General features: G+C 33.5%; 1 protein-coding gene across 1 annotated transcript; it reads right to left on the bottom strand.

Moving 5' to 3' along the window:
- Positions 1-402: 402 nt before the first annotated feature.
- On the bottom strand, positions 403-11,309 carry LOC135629591 (protein ROS1C-like). The gene is made up of 18 exons (XM_065137169.1): positions 10,776-11,309; positions 8,533-10,677; positions 7,518-7,608; positions 5,938-7,390; positions 5,254-5,333; positions 4,713-4,797; positions 4,540-4,631; positions 4,355-4,423; positions 4,179-4,215; positions 4,000-4,082; positions 2,800-3,231; positions 2,674-2,710; positions 2,533-2,590; positions 2,310-2,449; positions 2,024-2,089; positions 1,801-1,915; positions 1,685-1,723; positions 403-735 (listed from the first exon to the last, which is right to left on the bottom strand). Exons 1-18 carry the CDS (start codon positions 11,152-11,154, stop codon positions 587-589), a joined length of 5,550 nt encoding a protein of 1,849 aa, XP_064993241.1. The 5' UTR covers positions 11,155-11,309; the 3' UTR covers positions 403-586.
- Positions 11,310-21,486: the final 10,177 nt, after the last annotated feature.

Below are 21,486 nucleotides of genomic sequence, written 5' to 3' on the forward strand. Positions count from 1 at the left end.
TTTCTTGATTGATCCAAAATTGAATCCATTAATCATCAAAATTAAGTTCCTATGAGAGGCTGCAACAAATCTTGGATTGGTTTTGTCATCTGCAATGAATCTTTTTAGAGTTTATTTTGTGGCATTCATCGTTTCCTGTGTGTCATCTTTTTTGGCTGTAAATATCAGTTTGCATAAAAACTCCACCGATCTTTTAACTCATGATTTTAACACTTGAAAAAAAATCCTACTGGATTTCAATGAAAAATGTTGGCCTCATCAATTGCTAGCTGAAAAAGATTTGCTGGGGTAGAGCCAAAAATCTATCTTCACATAAATTAGAAAGGTTTGGGAACCCAAATCTTTCTCAGCTGTCCTTTGAAAGGAATTACACATTGGATCAGTCTCTCTAAGATGCTTCATGTTTGCAATGCTACAAGTTGGTGAAGGTTTCTTTCTCTCTACAGAACACCTTCCTCCTTATGTGCAGAGTAACTTTGATTCCATGAAGAAATGGCTCTACATTAAGCATGTAATGAATCATTGTAGAGCTGCCATAATATACACATTTGGCCACCAGGCCATGCTTCAACAGGTGAAATCCTGCTCAGCTTTTACTGGCAGTCTTATGTTGAGTCTTCTTCCCAACCTTCATTGATGTTTTCTTCTGTGCATGGCTTGCTGCCAAGTGCAGTCTTGGACTAAGAGGCTTGGGTGCCCTTGTTTGTCGGTCAATCCCTCTCAAGCAGACAAATCCTGTAGGTAATATATGATAATTTAGAGTAATGTTTGAATTTGAAAAACAAACTTCTACACATCAAAATTTTAAAAGACAAATACTGAACTCAGCCAAAATCAGAAACATTATATATTGTTATGCGATCTTGTGGTTCACATATCTCAGATTAATTTGTTCAATTATATGAGACAATAGCTAATTTTTCTTTCTTTTGGCTTGAAATGGTTGTAGAAACCTGTGCTTTTAGTGTATGGATTACACTATTCTGTCAATTGTTTACATGTTTTCATTCCTTTTGCTGTCCTAAATAGAGAAATTATGATTGCCAAGGAATAACACTTCAATTTAGTTCTTGACGTGTGTGCAACCTACTGGATATATTTCAGTACCAGTAGACAACAACTCGGAAATTAAGGGCTGAAAGACCACCTGAAACTTATAGGAATTGTTTTCATGTACCTGGTATATGTAAATGGCTGACAAATCAAGTGCGAACTCTTAATGAGTTTAGGTGCATACTCAGATTAGCTGTACATCTTTATCTTTTTTGACAAAAGCAAGAGGGAAGCACTCAACCTACCAGAAAGCAGTAGATCCTTTGAAATTGCAAAAAGCATTTATTCACATGAATTTATTTCAGATGAGAAAAACTACAGTGGTTGGACATGATTCATTGCAAGTTATCTCTGATCATGGTGTTCAAAGATTTGCATTAAGAAAATCCTTTACCAAGTCAATTCATAGTGTAGCAGATTGTTCAATTAGTTACATGTTTAGATCTTGAATATTTCAAAGAATAGGCAAATCATGCATTATTCATGATTTTGTCAGCCAAGCAATATATTATCGCAAGAGCTCCATCCTACTCAGGTTATAAGATGACCAAAATAAATAATTCTTATTGTAAGTAGAAGATATCATGAAGTCAAAATGAAGATAATTTTTTGCAATGTTTTGATTGTGTACCTCTCCAAAAGCAGAATCGAATCTCATCTGTTGTTAGACCTGAAATTTTAATTCCTTCTCAGGATCTTATCTAAGAATTTATTGTACATTCATGAACTAAGCATGAATCTTGTTACCTCTGAATATTGTTGGAATACTGGTGCCAAAATAAACAGTCCGCCTGGGCAGGTTCCATAGCAATCTCCTCGGAACAACCAATGGACTATGGCTAGACTGATGATCTGCAAATACCTGAACAAAATATGTTTTATGTCATCCTAATAATTATAAAACAACACAAGAATGAATTCATCATTAAGATACTAGAAAGTAACAATAACAACTAATGTTTTTACTTACTTCATTAACTTGGAAGTAAGTGCCATTCAGCGGAAAGCTTCCTCTATTTGCAGTTCGACATGGTATCTGTCCATGGTATATTTTGAATAGTAACAAATGCATGAGATTACTCCTCGAGAGACTTATTCTATTTCTATCTACAAAAAATCTTATATGTTTTCCTTCTTGTGGACAAGTGTATTACTCAGCAACTTGAACAAAACCATCCTTTGTCCACTAATAGAGGAAGCATAACTAATTCAAATCAACAACTACAGTTACATTGCAAGTTGAATTTGTATGTTACCAGAAGAGTTCCTCTGACTGTTTGAGTTTGTTCCTCTCGTCTACAACTGCATGCAAAGCATGTCATATCATTGCATATTCTACCCATTTCTTGAGAATTGCAGCATGTTCCTGGTGGTTCAGTTGATTGTGCGGTTTCACCTTTTGTTGAGCATTCATGATGAAGAGTCTGTTAATCATAATTTACAAGAATAATGATATCAAAATTCAAGACAGTTGCTTGCCTGGAGCCCAGATGCCGAGGAGGTAAGGACATGGATCATCATACTCTCTTGGCTCTAGCTGCATCACATTCAAGAGAATGAATAATGAATTCCACTATAGAATTTAAACAAGGAGCTGGTGTAATATCAAAAGAAATTTACCCCTTCCAGTAGAGGGTGTGCATCTGGAAGCTCATAGCTGTATCAAGCAAAACGATCACAGAATTAGTTTAAAGAAGACTACTGGATTCACTATTTTCTTGCTATTGAAGTTATGGAATCACTTACACTAGATGCTCTGTTCGGAGACGCTTTACATTTTTAAGCTTAGGCATGGGAATTGAAGCAGCTTCATTGGTGATAGCAACTAAAGCCTTCTCAATCTCACCTTCTTGAAGCTCCATATTTTCTAGCATATAATTCTGCAAGTTCTGTGTGAACTCTTCCAAATTCAAATTTATGGTAGGAATTTCACAAGGATCTTCATAAAATACTTCTTCTATCTCATTTTCTAAAGTTCCCTGGAATTCATGTTCAGGTGATGGTGGCTCTTCAATTATAGGTTCATTAGTGCTTCTAATACCCCGTAAGAAGCAACTCTCCTCAATTTGGCTTAATGGCATTGGATCAAATATGGTTGTTTGATGAGTTTCAGATGCATTAGGCACTGTCGATTTCACTAATCTTCTTTCCTCTGGTCCTGGAAGTGCAAGTCTTGCACTAAATAAGGCAATGATGTTAGAGATTTATCTTCAGAGCACATGCCAATGTCATATAGTTTTATGCAGAGTAATACTACCTGACAATTAAAAGTGTTTGGGCAACAATATTATGCTGAATCTCAGAGATAAAAAAATATAATTCAATGATTTACTTTTTGACTAATTTCCATGTTATGTAAATGCCAGAAACCAATAAGCATATGACTGTGTATTGTGTAAGTCATCAGTTTAGTACAATACTTATCATTCAGTTAGCTTTGTCACCGGGGTCCAGTAACCCAATTATGTCAGCTGGTACATACAACAAGCATATAGAATACACTATTGTCTTATAATTAATTCTTTCTGAAGGTTTTATGAATGTATAGTCTCGAAAAAGATTGGATTGTCCATAAGCATTTGAAGAAGTTCATATACTGTGTTGTATGATATCTATCAAACACTACTGTGCAAAAAATATTATGTACAGGCAAGTAGTTCGTCTTTTACACTAGTACATGCAATTGTTCTGAATATGAAATCCATGTAATTGTGCAAAAAATATTATGTACAGGCAAAAAATCCATGCAATTGTTCTGAAATCCATGCAATTGTTCTGAATATGAAATCCATGCAATTGTGCAAAAAATCCATGCAATTCGTCTTTTACACTAGTACATGCAATTGTGCAAAAAATATTATGTACAGGCAAGTAGTTCGTCTTTTACACTAGGACACTAGTACATGCAATATGAAATCCATATTGTTCTGAATATTAGAAAGTTACCTAGCAAATGCACTAGCAAAGTGCCTGCAATCTCCTCTCATTGGGCATGCATTACAATTTGGTTTGCTTTTGGTGCAAAACACCTGTATATTAAACAACACAACTGAATTTAGTTTTTTTTTTTTTTTAAGAAATCTATTTCATGTGTATTCGTATTTGTTGTTAAATTATGTGCATACCTTTCCAAAAGTTATCATTTGATAATGCAGCTCATACCTGTAGAACTTCCAATTTTGTTATGATTTATGAGAAAACTGGTAATATAAACAAACTATAGAAGTTCGATAGTGCTTCAACATCCTAAATATGATAACAAATTGAAAATAAGATTTTTGGATCAGGTTCTAGAAATTACAATGTCCGCTGATCAAGTGTGCATAGCCGTGGCCATAGATACTTTTGAATCGTCTCCAAGACTGGATAGCTTGGATAAAAGATGCGAATAAAACATTAGGTCTAATTGTCATGTGAAGCTCTGATATTTAACTCAAGTTCATGAGTATAAAGAAGCAACAATTAACAATAAGTGCAGTCATTTACAGATCCAGAAGATGCAGTTGAAGGGACTCCGGGAGTGGCTGCAATGGCACCCACCCGAGCCTCACACATATGCGCCCAACATTGGTGTCAACCTGGTCGCCAGATGCACCATAAACATAATCTTTTTTTGACATAAAACTTGTGAGAAGGGTTCTTTATGAGGAATGACTCACAGGAAAAGCATGTTGATGAAGTGTCAAAAGCCTAACGCACTCTACACTCTTTAGTCCTAATCCTCTTATGCTCAGAAGGTAGTCCCTGCAACATTAAAGCAATGAAAGTTATGTTGAATCATCATTCATGCATGAGCAGAGTCTCGGTTCTCCACATTTGTATACCTAGGTCCTATTTCAGCATTGTTTCCAGTAATGTCCCAACCTCCATGTTGCCTCAAAAGAATGGGAGAACACCTTAAGTCATCTGGTCTAAGTCAAGCTAGTCTAACTTAAGCATCACTTTCAGTAATGCAAGTACAAACTATACTAAGGATTCATTGATTCTACAATTCTGTACTATGTTTGTGCAGCATAGCATAGTTCTTAAATCATCAGATATCTTCACTAACATTTACACCTAGATTATTCAGATCAAACAAATCAAATTACACAGAAATTGCAAGTTTGGATGGATTACTAAAATAACAAGCATATCTTAATTTTTAACTTATCAAACAGAAAAAAAATTGAAAAGGCCTAACAAAATTACGACTCTTACTTTGCTTTGTCTGGTGGAACATTCCTTAACCACTCAAGGTCAAGGCTTCCATGATCTTTAAGTAGACGGTTTAGGAAATCCTGTACCAAGGATTGGCAGTAATCAAGATGTTAGAAAGTAAAGTATGATTAAAATGTTCCATATTCAAAACATTTAGTAATTCATAGTTATTTTTTAATAAAAAAAATGTTATTAAGGAAGGCTACGTAACTTTCTTTTAATGTTATGGGGAGTGTTGTGTGCTGAATCACTCGTCGATAACAATCTTATAAATAAAGTTATAAAGTACGGCTGCTTGTGTGTGTGCATTTCTCATCAGCATCACCTTGGTTGTCCAACCCTTTATCTCAAGCATGACTTGAAGTTCATAAGATTCAAAATAACTTATTTACCATTTACAGTTTCATACAATTAGTTGCAAGTAAAATTTTAACAATGAAAATTAATGTGGATTTTCTTATCAAGGTAATCTTAAGCATAAAAGTTCAGAAATTTAAACAGAGTTAGCAGATAGAGAGATCGATCTTGTTGGTCATTATTGATCACCAAAGACAAAAAAGAACTACTAAGTTCAACAGTGACCAGTGAGATAGTTGTTAGCTGTTGCTATTAAATTATCCATTGATAGCCCAGATATAGCACTGGATACAGAAAAAAGATATATGTAAGCAATTGTTATTGTACCTTGATTCTCTCTGCCAGCACATTGTTCATTCCTCTTTCTCGAATGGTTTCTGAAATTTCCCTTATGTCTGAACACCTTACAGCATCCCAATCCAGTGAGTCCATCCTGTCTTTGCTTCTCTCTGACATATAACCATTGTGGCATACCTCCTTCCGCAAACTATCCCAGTCAAAAGTCTTTGCCTTCTGAGACTCAGCCTTGGTCTTCTTTACTCTTGGTGTACCTTTTAATTTTTCAGTTGGAAACTCTAGCAGACCAAAAGCTTGAACTTTTGAATCAGGTTCAACTGCTTTAGTAACCATTGAATTGCCCTTTCCATCATCACAGGAGTTTGAAAATGATTCCTGGGGCTGGCAGTGTTGTTTTTGAGCCAAAAATTCAACTTCGTGTTGGCTATTTACCACTTGGAAATATTGCTTCATTTCACCTTGCTGAAGTATTGTTGTAATTTCATCTGCATTTGAGAAAACAAGTGATTTAGAAGTTTGTTTGATTGCAGATGGACATGTATCATGTGACACAGTCACATTAGACATCGATGATGATCGTTGTCGACTTTCAGAATCAGTTTCCATGGACGAATCCTTGAAGCTTCTTTGAACTAATTTGTTGTGCGTGTTGTTGCTGCCTGGATCAGAACTCAGCAAACTGGAAATGCTTTTCATTTTGATCACATCAGCATTCTCGATGTTGTCTGAATCAGAGGATTCAGATGCAACAATTGGCACACATGAGGAAAAATTTCGTGAACAATTAACTTGATAATTAGATGTGCTACTAATTTCTTGACAAGGATCTCCATGACTGTTTAATCCATCAACTATTCCTCTTTCCTCTTCAGACTCTTGATCGAGCGCACCACACTTCTCTGATAACATATTCCCATCATTATCCTGGTTGCAAATTTCCTGCACAACATTTACTCCTGAAATCTGTATATGCCCCTGACAGGAGGCATAACTGTGTGAGCCGCTGACCACACTGCCATTTAAACCTATATCCAGAAGTTCATGGGGGGTTAATCCCACAAAACTTGTGTCATGATTAGTGCAGTTCAAAGAGCCAACAGAAGAAGACACAGAGGTTTGGGATGATACTGCATCATCTAGGGACCTTTTAGCTTCTGATTCTGAATTTTCTGCTATTGGTATGGATATCTCTATTCTGCCATTTGGTGCTTCAAGACTCACTTCAACCTCTCTTCCTTGCGCATGCACAATTTGACCAAAAAAATTGTCCAAGTCATCACCTTTAACATTAATCCTTGTTGATTCATTAGCCTTGTCCATCTTGTTCACTTCCACATCTCCAATGTGGCAGACGAACAAAGAATCAATGTCATCAGTGAATGGGATGCTTCCATATTCTTCTGTCAGTGTGCTCATCCTGTTTTCTACATTATCTGTCCTTGACTTAAAAGGAAACTTTGCAGCAAGAGCCATAAAGGCAGAGCTAAGAAATCAAGATTATTTTGTTAGAAAACAAGCAATGCTAACAATATAGATTTCGATTATGTAAGCTACATCTATCTGACATCTTTTTGAACGCTGAAAAAGCCGGACTGTTACCTCAATCTTACCTTGAAAGATGGTCTGATACATTCTGTGTGAGAAATACTCCTATCACGGAGTCCAAAACTGATCCCTTCCATGGAGAGAAATGCCTATCCCCTGGAAGCAAAGCCATTTCTCATAAGAAACTATGTAACTTATCGATGTGACTTTCTAGCTGTAGCTACCTTCAAAAGAGAAGAGAATATTCCAGCTGCAGCTGTCTAATGGCATACATACATATTTTTGCATTCATACACAAAAGCACAAGTGCAAATTATTGGTTCTTCATTTGAGCATCATAAATTTGCCCATTTAACCTTTTAATTTTCATGAAGTTCTACCTCTTGAATTATTGTGCTGAATTCTTTATTTCTTAAAGCAGCTAATGATGTTTTATGGTTTCATAATCAAATCACATTGAAGAAAAGGCACTACTACAATTTCCAATGTGTATATATCAATACATATGAAATGTGAGTTTATGCCATTTACTTCAACAGTGTAAGTTAATCTATCTACAAAAACAAATATCAAAATTTTGGATAAGATACTCGTGTTGTCACAAGATCTACTTAGCACATGCAATCCGAATGACTTGCTGCAACTCACAATTATCTAAGTGCATGATATTGCATTATGAGAACATACTCCATCATATAAATGTTTTTGATAAATGACAACTGGAGTGCAGAAGAAGCATTTATGTGCAACTTCTTAGTTGGTCTTCTGATATAATTCCATGAACGTCTTCACATTGGTATAATTTATCTACTCACCAAAGAAGCTGCAAGAGATTGTGGTGCACTCATACTTCCCTTTAGCTGAAAATAGTCTTGCCAAAGTAAGAACTTATTATTCTTTAAAGGTATCATCATATCTAAACTAAGTTGCATGATAAGTGATTTAACTTCAAATTTTTTAAGTTCAACTAGCTCATACATTGTGGTTATCTGCTTTTGCTTTTCAGCTAGTTTGTGCAGAAGGTCAACAGGTGTAACATTTGATATGAATATGAATGTTTACATGTATTGAAAGCAGTACCTTGGATAAGACGCATGCGTGCAATAAATGAATCTGCACGACCACAGAAAACTTGCCTTTGTTCCCCCCACTGCACTTCTCTATCCATATCTGGTCCTTCTGCATCACTAACCATCTTTCCCATTAAAAGATTCCAGACTCTGTTTGTCTCCCCATCGAGATCAACCTTGGCCCTGGGGCGTTTTCTCTTGATTTCACTATAGGTCTCTGTATATGGAACCATCATGCTGCTATCATAACTTACAAGAGAGTATTGTGGTTCAGCTGCAACAGCCATACAATTATCTGTTTGATTGGTATAAGGGACTATTGCTTGAGACATCTGGTTGGTGCCGAATGGTTCTAGAATGTTGCTCCTACGTCGGCATTCTTGAACGGGAATGATATGAAGATGAAGAAAATCAAAGTTTTGTAGATCTTCTGATGTTGAAGTTAATCCAACAGGTTCATGAAAATGGACAAGTTCATCTTCGTGATCCATAGTTGAGATTGCCTTAAGATGAGCTCGTTTCCTTTGTGTTCGCTTCCCTGTTCTCATTGTTACATGAGCATCTGCAAACAAGGATCCCATGCATGCCTGATGTCGGCTTTCAGGGGTTTCTAAGGAATAGTCACAACCTGCAGTTGTCACATTGCGGACCAACTTATGGGCTCGAATCGGTATCTTTGATCTCTTCTTTGTTGCCCTTTTGGTTTGACCAAATGACAACATGAAATCTGGAGATTGTGATACAGTAGTTGGTATCAATTTTTGTTCATCTGCAGAGCTAAACAATTTGAAGTCACGTCGTGCCATCTGACCAAATTGTCCATCATGCCCTGTGCCAGTTCTCCTCCTTTTACATTCCTGGGGAAATCGTGGAATATTGCTGAACCATGGCTGTATAAGGTGAGTATCACTTGAAGTTGGATATGTACTATAATTACTCTCAACTTGTTTATAATCCACCTCATCTTGCATCAAAGTCATGTCTGAATCACCATCTGACTTTAATTGAAATTTGACATTTTGCAAATTCGATACTCCGACAAAGTTGGAGTCATCTGTACTATTTGCATTGCCAGATTTTCTAGCCAGATACTTCCAGTTTTTCTTCAACAATTCTCTTCTGGAAGGTCGATGAAGTGGAGATGGATCTTCTGGCAGTCTTATGGACTCCTCCAGCACTTGATTAATGGAACAATTTAGATCAAATGCAATGCCTGTTCCTGAATTCTCCACCTCAACTTCCAGTCCCTCTCCAAGTTGCACATTCAACTTAGCTCTGCAGCAGGTGGCACTGTCAGTGGAACATCTCCCCCTTGCTTGAGATGCTGATTTAGTGAAAGCATGCTCGAGGTACTCATCTACCGGTTGGCTTTCAGATGCAAAATCCAATTTCCGCCTGATAAATTTGGTTTCATTGTCAGTTCGTTGGTTGGCAGATTTTGATACTGTGCCTGAGGTATCACCAGTATCTCTTGGCGTATCAGAAGGTGTGTTTGGGCAATTTGAGCTTCTATTCTTGCGCATATAACTCCTCTTACCAGTTTGGCCTTCTCTTTTTTTCCCAACCCGCTGTGGAGTAACTGGTTTTTTTGAGGTCAAGAGCCCATCTTTGAGGACCTTTGGCCTGTGTCTTTTCCTTGTTCCCTTCTTCTTTGTAGTGCTGCTGAGTTCTCTTCCTTGGTTTATCCTCTCCTCGTCTTGTTCAATGTCCAACTGACTAGTAACAGAAGAAACTGAAGCATGTGTAGGCAGCTTAACCCCCAGTTCTTGAGAGGAAGTGCCTTTCTTGAAGGAACTCTGTTCAGATTGATCCCCTCCCTGTGAGTTCCCATTCCTGATTAAATCCACATCAACAGGAGTGATCACCTCCCGAATGTTATCTTCGATTTCCTTTCCCTTATCTGGAGTTGCAGATGCTACTAGCTTTGAGGAATCATGGTGAACAGTGGTATAGCACTGAGTTTCACCAGCTTCTTTCCTTCTTCCCCTGATCAGCTCCTCGACTTCCTTGTGCATCTGAATGGAATCATTTGTTTTGTTGCCCTTAGCTGGAGTAACAGGGGCTACTAGAACAGGCATTGCCTTAGTATTGCTCGTGCATGCAGCTTCCTCTGGGGTAAATCTAAGATTTGGACAAAACCCGACAAAAGTCCTATCTGCCAAGTTACATGCAGACCGATCGGTTCTTGTTCAAGTAAGCAAGAACTTAATTCAACAAGAACAAGGTAACTACTGAAGAAAATAACTTATTTACCGAGAAGATGACTGTCACCGTGACAAATGCTTCCACTCAGCAGTAGCTTCCCATTTGACAGAGCAAGAGGCTGATCGTTCCACGCAAAAGATGCTATGTTCTGCATTCCAGTTGGATTAGTGAGTACCAGGACATTCTCAAAATGTATCGGAGAAAACCCTGGCGTTGGATTCAACAATATGGTCTGGTGCGATCCAACATTGTGATTTTGAACCTCGTTTGGAGGAGAGGAGGTTGCAGTCTCGGAGAAATTGAGGTCTCGAGGACCGGTTGTGGGACTTTTCTCAGGGGTGATAGGCATTGCTGGAGTGGCAAGAACCCAAGCACTCTGCTTCTCCAAAGCCTCCTGCTGCTGAAGCTTCGCCCCCATTGTTTCCATCGCAGATGTCGAATTTGTAGAGAAAGAGGTAAAGGTAGGGGAAAAATCAGAGTTTTTCGATCCTTCTGGAGAGGGCTTTCAAGATCGATCGTTGTTGTCTCGCCACAACTTCTCTGACTAGGGGAACAATTTCTGGAAGAGAACTAGGCGTGACAGCTAAGAACAATCTGAGCACATCTGCTTAAAGGAAGTCTCGGTTATCTAAAGAAACAAAATGCGAAAGAAACACTAACACAATACCTTTCTCTGAAGCCAAAAGCCCTCATTTATCTCCATAAGCTGCTAAAAACACAGAACTCTAGAATCTAGTAGAAGAAAAAAGAGGAGGGTCGGATACCGAACTCACCGACCTAAAAGAGAAATAAAAAGAGGAGAGATCGACACTTTTTTTTATTTCACACTTTTCCTTCTTTTCAAGTGTCGCACGCACTTCTTATCAAGAATTAACAGTTCTTAACAGAGAGGAGAGATGGAATCTATCAAGATAATGAGTTGTTGAGATAGAATGAGTTGTTGAAAAACTATGCAAAGATTTTGAGAATCGAGAAATAAAATACAAAGAGAACTGACGCTGTTGGAGAGGGATGGGAAGTACGCGCGTTACCGTTATTAACGTCGGTTGGTTTGTTATGTTTTTGTTACTGGTGCGGTCCACAGACCTCCCAACTTATTTTTCCTTCCGTTAAATTTTATAACATCGTCAAATATTTATTATGATATTTAGAGTCTATTTCAAAGAAGTTACTTTAAATTCATTCATACAAAAAATTTATGTACATAAGAGAAAAAATATTATCAATATATCATATGAGAAAACTATTAAGAAAAATTATAATTTATAATTTTTTAAAATATCGTATGGAATCCTTATATCAGTCAACCATTTAATTGAGCTACCTGATGGCCCAATTAGGTTCAATAAAATTAAAATTGATCAACTTTCTCTTAATTTAATCAAGACTTAATGTATCGAATCTAAATCCAATCAAGTACTCAAAATATATTAATAATTAAGTCGAATTAAAATATTTGATTAAAATAATTCAAATTAATCAATTTTATAGTTGAGGATAATAATTTTAAATTTTTAAAGAATAAAACTATACATTTTGAAAGGATGTTTAATGAAAAAATTTTATTTTTAAAGGATACAACTATCAAAACGAGATAAATTAAAATTAACTAAATTTTTAAGAGTAAAACTATAATTTTAATAAGGAACCCTAAATAGGCTAGTGCACTAGGCGTGACTGTGTTGTGCGCAGTTACTACCTGTAATTTTAAGCGGGATAGAAACAACATACTTTATGATTATTAACGTCAGGACACTTGGCACATGTCAGCTCTAATTCCTCTGTTACTAATGTGCTACACAAACCTTTGAACTTATTCACACTTATGTGTCAATGATACCTTGACCTGTGTCACTCACCTATGAGGAGGGACCCACAAGTAGACCCTACAACGTCAGTAGATATTTCTCGTGGCATTTTGGCCAACATTGACCTCCATAGTATCTCAAACAAGTTAAATTCTAATGGTCAAAAGTCATTCGTACAAAGAGTTTATGTAGCTAAGATAAAAAAATATTAAAATAAATTAAAATTAAAAATATTAAAATATTATAAATTTATTGGTTATAAATTTTTTTTATTCATCAATATAAAAGTTGGTGTTATTGCGGTGAAAATTATTTTAATAGATTCAAAATAAAAAATTTCTCTATTCATCTCACTAATAATACTTTTGTCAAAAGTAAAAATTGGTATGGTTGAGATGGAAATATTAATATAAATTAAATTCATGATTTTAAAATATTAAAGAATATTATTTTTGTTTGTCCAAGTGGTTATGCAAAAGTTAATATCATTAAGATACAAATATCAAATTAGAATTGATATAATAATATTAAAATATTAATAAATTATATCTTTAGCATGCTTTTCTATCTTAGTGCGCAATCGTTGCTTGTAATTTTAGAAGAGATAGGAAGGACACATATTATGGTTATTAATGTCGGTATACTTGGCATGTGTTAATTCTGATTCCTCTCTTACTGGTTTGCTCCACAGACCTCCCAACTTATTTTTATTTAGGCATGCGCTGATAGTACCCTCATATGTATCATCCACTTGTGAAGTGGGACCCACAAGTAAATCTTACGATGTTGTTAGATATTTTTTGTGACACTTTGGGTAGCATTGACCTCTATAGTATCTCAAACATGTTAGATTTTGATAATCGAAAGTCATTCATGCGAAAAGTTTATGTAGTTAAGATAAAAATATTAAAAAATTAATTTAAAATTATTAAAATATTATAAAATTATTTTTATAATTTTTATTTATCAATATAAAAGTTAGTGTTGTTGAGATAGAAATTTATTATAATAGATTCAAAACAAAATTTTTTTCTCTATTCATCTACTAATAACATTTTTGTTGAAAGTAAAATTGGTATAGTTGAGATGAAAATAATAAAATAAATTTAGTTCATGATTTAAATATTGAAATATATTATCTTTATATGTCCAAGTGGTATACTTGAGTTAAGAGTAGTCCATGCAAAATTAATATCAATGATACACAAATATCAAAATAGAATTGATCTAATAATATTAAAATATTAAAAAATTCTTTAGTATATTGGTGGTAGCTATTTGTGCAAAGATGTTATCACTAAGATAAAAAGTATTAAAATAGATTTGGTTCGATAATTTTAGATATTAAAGAAAAATCTCATCCAATATAACATCCCCTTGAATGGTTTGACTAGACGTGAATTTTATTCTGATTTGATTAGGTTTATTATTAAGCTATGAATTTATAATACATATAAGTGAATTAAATAATTTAATAATGATTAAATGGTGTTTATTCTTAAAAAAATATTATGAATGTCTAGCTCTAATATGATACGCTTGATTAACATTTAACTAAACTTGTCTGAACAAAAAAATCATTAATTTTGAATTATTATAAATTTATATAATTTAATATCATTGTAATGAATTTACCTATTTGGATTCATAAAATTATATAGATGTAGAAAGTGTAAGCATAAAAATCATCCTTATGTTATTATATGAAAAATCATAATATCAAAATCTGAAATCAAATAATAATATATCTAAATTTATGATGCATAATTTTTAATGCTACTCAAAAAACCCTTGTCTAATCTACAAGCACACTATCGTTGAATCTGAAATATGTAGTAATGCTTATCTCTAAGAAAAATTAGACTCGTCTTCTCCTCCCTTTTTATATTTTACATGACCGCTATGAACAATGGATTTAGGGATAAATCGAAGATAAGAGAAAATCTATAATCTTTATTAATTTAATTTTAATTATTTCAACACATATACTAGTTAAACAGAGGAAGTCAAAACCCTCTTCTTTTATCTCTAGAAATTGTACTTCGAAACGACATTAAGAAGGGTCACACATCGACCTCCGGAAGAAGTCGCTTATGTTATCGCTCCAAACAATGGAGATTAAAAACGACATTGAGATGGCTGTAATAACAGAGGAAGGAGAGGGGAGAGAGAACCCCAATAGGAGAAATAAGAAAGGATGAGAGATCCATCTTATGTGACCCCTTTTTTCCTTTCTTGTAATCGTCGGATGCACTTCTTATCAAGAATCAATAGTTCCTTCTCACATAAGGAGAGGAAAGAGAGAGAGAGATAGAATCTATCAAGAGAAAAAGAAGTTATGCAATTGTTGAGATAGAATGAGAGACAAAGCAAAGATTTTGAGAGTCTGAGAAATCTAAGTCATAGATAGATAGAGAATTAATGCTATTGGATTTATGAGAGATAAGAATGATGCACATTACAATTATTAACTTCAAGACACTTGGCACATGCCAGCTTTGATTCCTCTATTATCGGTGTGCTTTATGGACCTCTCAACTTATTATTACTCGAGCACACCAATAGTACCCTCATTCGTGTCATCTTGAGGTGGGACCCACAAGTAAATCTTATAGCATCGATATATATTTCTCATGGCACTGTAGGCGATGTTGACCTCCATAGTATCTCAAACAAGAAAGATTCTGATAGTTAAAAGATATTCGTGCAAAAAGTTTATGTGGTTAAGATTAAAAAAATAAAATAAATTTAATTTAAATTTATTAAAATATAATAAAATTATTTTTTATAATTTTTTATTCATCAATATAAAAGTTGGTATTGTCGAAATGAAAAGTATTATAATATATTCAATACAGATTTTTTTTTCCCTATTCGTCTTGGTAAAAATACTTTAGTCAAAAGTAAAAATTGGTATAGTTGAGATAGAAATATTAATATAAATTCAGTTCATGATTTTAAAATATTAAATATTATTATTTTTATATGTTCAAGCGGTTTACTTGATTTGAAAGTGGTCTATGCAAAGGTTAATATCAATGAGATATGAATATCAAAATAGAATTAATCTACTAATATTAAAATATTAAAAAATCTTATTTTAAGTATGCTTTTCTATCTTGATGGTAACTGTTTATGTAAAGTTATTATCATTAAGATAAAAAGTATTAAAATAGATTTGATCCGATAATTTTAGATATTAAAAAATCTCATCTAATATCCCCTTATTTAGAATGGTTTATATGCTTGATTAACATTTAATTAAATTTATCTGAATAATAAAATCATTAATTTTGAATTATTATAAAATTGTATAATTTAATATAACAAATTTGCTCCCTTAGATTCATGGAACTATATAGATGTACTAGGTGTAAGAATAAAAGTCATCATATTATTATTATACGAAAAATTTTAATACTAAAATAAAAAATCAAATAATAATAAATCTAAATTTATGATGCATATCTTTTGATACTGCTCAAAAAATCATTATTTGATCTACAAGCATACCTTCGTCGAATCCAAAATCTATAATGATATCAATTTACAAGGAGAATTAGACTCGTTTTCTCCTCTATTTATATTCTTTACATAACTATTATAAACGATGGATTTAGGGACAAAGGAGAGATAAAATAATATTTGTAATATTTTATTGACTAGTTCATGTGACTAATGGGAGATGAAAGAAGATTTGTAATCTCTCGATAATGTAACATATCCATATCCATATATCCAATTATTCGTACATTGTATATAGTCCTTAAAAGATCATATCTATTGATAGTTAAGAGCAGAGGATCTAAGATAAGTAACTAGGAGAATCATTGATCATTTTCTAAGAAATTCTACCGTGATTAGACTCCATATCTATTAGTCGATAACCATAATCAAAATCTAATCATATTCATAATATATCTTACCTAATTAGATAAGATCATATAATTGAAACATGAGATCCATTTTGGAAAGAAGAGGATTAATATTTTCTAAATTAACATCACACAAATCCAAGTCTTAATCGTAGCAACTTCTATGTGAGGCATAGCCACCACATCCTCTTACTCCATCCATTTCATCTAACCTAAATCATTGATGAAAGATGTCATGAGTAAATGATGCTTCATAGTTAAGAAATCATCTTGTCAGCTTGATACCCGACAACCTTTGTAAATTTAATTTGTCAATAATGAGAGCTCAAATTTCTAAAATGATCATGGGAGGGGAGATGTCACTAGATTATTTTTTTAGACAACTAGATCAGTCCATAGGGGATGAATAAAAGACAAAAATCTTGATAATTTATCATGAAAACATATCACTAGCAAATGATACTTCCTAGTGAAGAAATCATATTGTCGGCTTGATATTCAACAATATTTATAAATTTAACTTGTCAATAATGAGATATCAAATTTCTAAAACGATCACGCTAGGGGAGATGTCACTGAATTAATTTTTGATACAACTAGGTCAAGATGAATAAAAGGCTAAAATCTTGATAATTTATTATGAAAATATATCACAAGCAAATGATGCTTCCTCGTCAAGGAATCATCTTGTCGACTTGATAACCGACAACCTTTGAAATTTTAATTCATGAATGATGAGCTAAGATTTCTAAAATGATCATGAAAGGGGAGATGTTGTTGAATTATTTTTTGAGACAACTAAATCAGTTCATAGGGGATGAATAAAATGTAAAAATATTAATAATTTAGTATGAAAAGATTACATGGAACTTTTAAATATATAAATATAAGTGGATTAAGATATTATCAATATGTCATATGAGAAAACTTTTAAAGAAAATCATAATTTATAATTTTTTAATTTTACATGGAACCTTATATTAGTCAATCTTATTTAATTGGACAAGTATAGAATTAGACTATCCAAATTAGGCTTATGGATTTGGGCCAACCCTTCACCTAATTAGCATCGACGAAATTAAAGTTGATTATAATAAAAAATAATAAATTTTAACTTTTTTTTTAATTCGATCAAGACTTAATTTATCGAATCTAAATCCAATCGAACAATCAAAATATAATAATAATTAAGTTCGATCAAAATATTTGATTAAAATAAAATTAATTAATTAATTTTATAATTAAGGAGATAAATTAACTGAAATGAATAAACATGAGACGTGCAATTTAAAATGGCCAAAAGGACATTCATATAGTCACGTAAAAGTTTAATCCTATTATGATATCAAATTGGCTAGCAAATTATGTTTGGATTTGCAAATGATATGTGGTCATATTCTCTAAAAAGCATTCTTATCTCTTTCTTCTTCGTAAGGGATTTTGATTCATCATTATTAGCAATCTAATGTTTTTATTGGAATAATGTGTTAAACTACTTTAACAAGTCTACATGTTTTTTATTTCGAAACTTTCTTTATACGTGGCCAAATGTATATTAATTTGCTGCTCGATAATGTACGTGTTCTTTTGAACTCATTTGGTGAAATAATTAATTAATATAATTAATTATAATTAGAAAAGGCAAGAAGTGCATCCATTTTAAAATACTTTTATTCACAACGAGTGATCGAAAAGATAAAAGGTATGGATGATTGAAGATGATAGATATTTTATATGCATATACCGATCAATTTTATGGAAAAATATTAAGTTCAATAAATCAAATGGGCTTTGTCTTATCCATGGAGACACAAAGGGCTAGTGGCCCACCTATCATGGTTAGAATCCTCCACCCTTCAAAATCATCCATCTTAATTACTTCTTATCATTTCGATCATTTATATAATATAAAAAAAATATTGATTTGGTTTAAATTGAAAAGACGGACAAATTTAGATGACATAATGGGACGACACAAATAGGTTTAGAGAGAAAGTCCTGAAGAACACTAGATTGATGAATGTGTTCGCTAGGATTCCTGCCCAACTATGAGAACACAATAATTTAGTCAAACATTCGTAGTATTATTCTTATAAAAGAAAATATTTTTTAGACCAAAATTTTGGTCAAATATTTGTAGCCTTATTCCTTTTAAGTTTTAAATTTTAATTTTGATTTCACAACTTTGTAATGATCTGATAAAATATTTACTAACTAAATCAATTAGTTAGCAAAAAATAATTTATTAATATTAATCATTATATCCTTATAGATAGTTTTTAAGTCTTTTTGATCTATCATATTTATAAAAAAATAATCATATAGTTAAGCGGTTAGCTAATTATGCACGAGCACATATAGTGTATGGTCTTTAAGGAGATTAATATTTCTTCTTTTTTTTCAAAATTCTCTGAACTAGTTTATTAAACCGATTTAGATAAATGGATATTTCTTGGTTTTTAAATCTTTTCGATTGATCATATTTATAGAAAGATTCATTAGGTAGTTAACCAATTAGCTAATTATGCAAGAGCACATATAGTGCATGGTCTTTTAGGAGGAATGTTTCTTTTTTTTTTTTCAAAATTCTCTTAACAGATTATTCATGAAAAAATCACATAGTAAAAATATAATTATTCATTCATGAAAAAAAATTTCAGGATAATTTCCCAAAAATCAATTAGCACTGATTTTTTTTCGATAAATTGTTCTTATAAATCTTTATCATCCAAATCAGAATATCTAAGTAGGCCCTCTTCTCTCTTAACCCGCGACTAGCAAACGGAGTCAATCATGGGGGAGGGGAAACGAGTACTCGTGAAAGATAAATATATTGCGGAGTCAGGAGAAGAAGAAACGAGGGAACCGAGGAACGAGCGGAGCCGTTCCCCGTCTTCTCTTCTCGTTTCCTTCACGTGCAGGTGGAGGTTCGTCTCCGTGACGCCGCTTCTGCTGTTGTTACCGTGCATGCGTCGAGTCGGAGCGCCGCGTGACGCATGCAGAGGCTGTGTGCTGCTTTGTGCCTCCCCTCCGATTCACAGCCTTGGGAGGTGGTCGAACTCATCGCCTTCCCCTTCGTTCATCCAACTCAACTCTCTCTCTCTCTCTCTCTCTCGATGGTGAATGTTTCTCTCTGAGATGATTTTAACTCATAGAATTTTTTTGTCTCTCACATATTAATATTTAAAAATAAAAAAGTATATAATACTGTCGATGAGATATCGACGATAAATGTCTCTTCCCGAGTTGATTTTATCTCACGAGCTTTTTTTCATTTAATGCGTGATTGTTTTAATATATTTTTTAATCAATATCAAAGATCATAAAGAAAAAAACCAACATAATATGAGTTACATTTTCATGAGATCACAAGTCAGTTTCATCGTAGATGAATTATGTAACTGATATTTGTTTATTTATGTTCTTAATCGGCGACTGACACCAAACAACACTGCAGCGTCGTTCATTTATGGCTTCAGAGGGAGATAGAGAGAGAGAGAGAGAGAGATGTAAATGAAGTGCAGCAGAGGCCGGCAGGCAGGACATACGACCCACTTGGTTTCGAGGAGTGGCTTTGGCATCAGCGCCATGGGAGCCCATCTCTGTCCTCGCCTTTGTCCTCCCACCGAGAACGAGAGAATCTATGTGATAAGAACCAAAGCTGAGTGGGTGCTGCTGCTTTATTCAACGAGGCCATCAGCCACTTGTTTTTTGTGCCAGTGGAATGGGTTCTCGGGTTCGGCGAACCTTACCACCTTTGTCTCTTAGGGAGAACGAAAGCGCCTCGATAAAGAATGAATGCTCACTAGACTTCGGTTCGTAAGAGATTATTAACATGAAATATACGGAGCTTGTTCTTAGGTCAGGAGTTGCACATGAATGTGTTAGACCACAAGTATTTAATTCATAGGAACACAGTGGTCACATGATTTGTGAGTCTCTAAGAATACAAAACACAAGCAAATTAAAGGGTTTGTTCAACAAGCTATTTGTAAGTAAACTATTAAATTATTTTTTGAGACAGCGAGATCTGTCCACATGCGACCAATAAAAAGTGAAATTTCGATATCTTATCTTGAAAAAATGAAACATGCAAATGATGTTTCGAATCATTTGTCGGCTTGATACTTCTTAAATTTCTTAAATGATATGGGAGATTTTGCTGAATTATTTTTTTTAAGACAACGAGATCGATCCATAAGAGATGAATAAAAGATAAAAATTATGATAATATATCGTAAAAAGATGTCACAAGTAAATGATGCTTCCTGTAATCATTTTTGTAAATTTAATTTGTCAATAATGAAAGCTCATATTTCTAAAACGATCACGTGAGGGGAGACTGAATTATTTTTTGATATAACTAAATTGATCCAAAGAGGATGAATAAAAGATAAAAATCTTGAAAATTTATTATGAAAAGATGTCATAAGCAAATGACCCTTCATAGTCAAGGAATCATCTTGTTAGTTTGATATATGACAACCTTTGTAAATTTAATTTGTAAGAACTCGGATTTCTAAAACAATCATGCGAAAGAAGATATTGTTAAATTATTTTTTTTGAGAAAACTAAATCGATTCATAGGGGATGAATAATTTGATATATGACAACATTTGTAAATTTAATTTGTCAATGACGAGAACTTAAATTTCTAAAACGATCGAAGGAAGATATTATTAAATTATTTTTTTTGAAAAAACTAAATCGATCCATAGGGGATGAATAAAAGACAAAAATCTTAATAATTTGTTGTGAAAAAAAAGTCACAATCAAATGATGCTTCATATGAAGTGAAGGAATCATCTTGTTTGGCTTGATACCCGACAACTGTCATAATTAAATTATTAATGTTGCGGACTAGGATTTCTAAAATGATCAATCACAAGACGCGACAAATCATACTAACAATGTAGTGCACATTGAACTTCAATAAATTTGAAAAAGTTTTTACGATAATGACATGACCTTTTATATCATTTATCAAGTAATAATTTTTTTTTATTTCCTGACGTATGATGAATGAGTTCGGACGGCTTCGAGTTATCGACAAATTCATTCTAGTTTGTCTCATGA

Source organism: Musa acuminata, chromosome BXJ1-3, assembly GCF_036884655.1.
Source record: "Musa acuminata AAA Group cultivar baxijiao chromosome BXJ1-3, Cavendish_Baxijiao_AAA, whole genome shotgun sequence".
Lineage (NCBI taxonomy): Eukaryota > Viridiplantae > Streptophyta > Magnoliopsida > Zingiberales > Musaceae > Musa > Musa acuminata.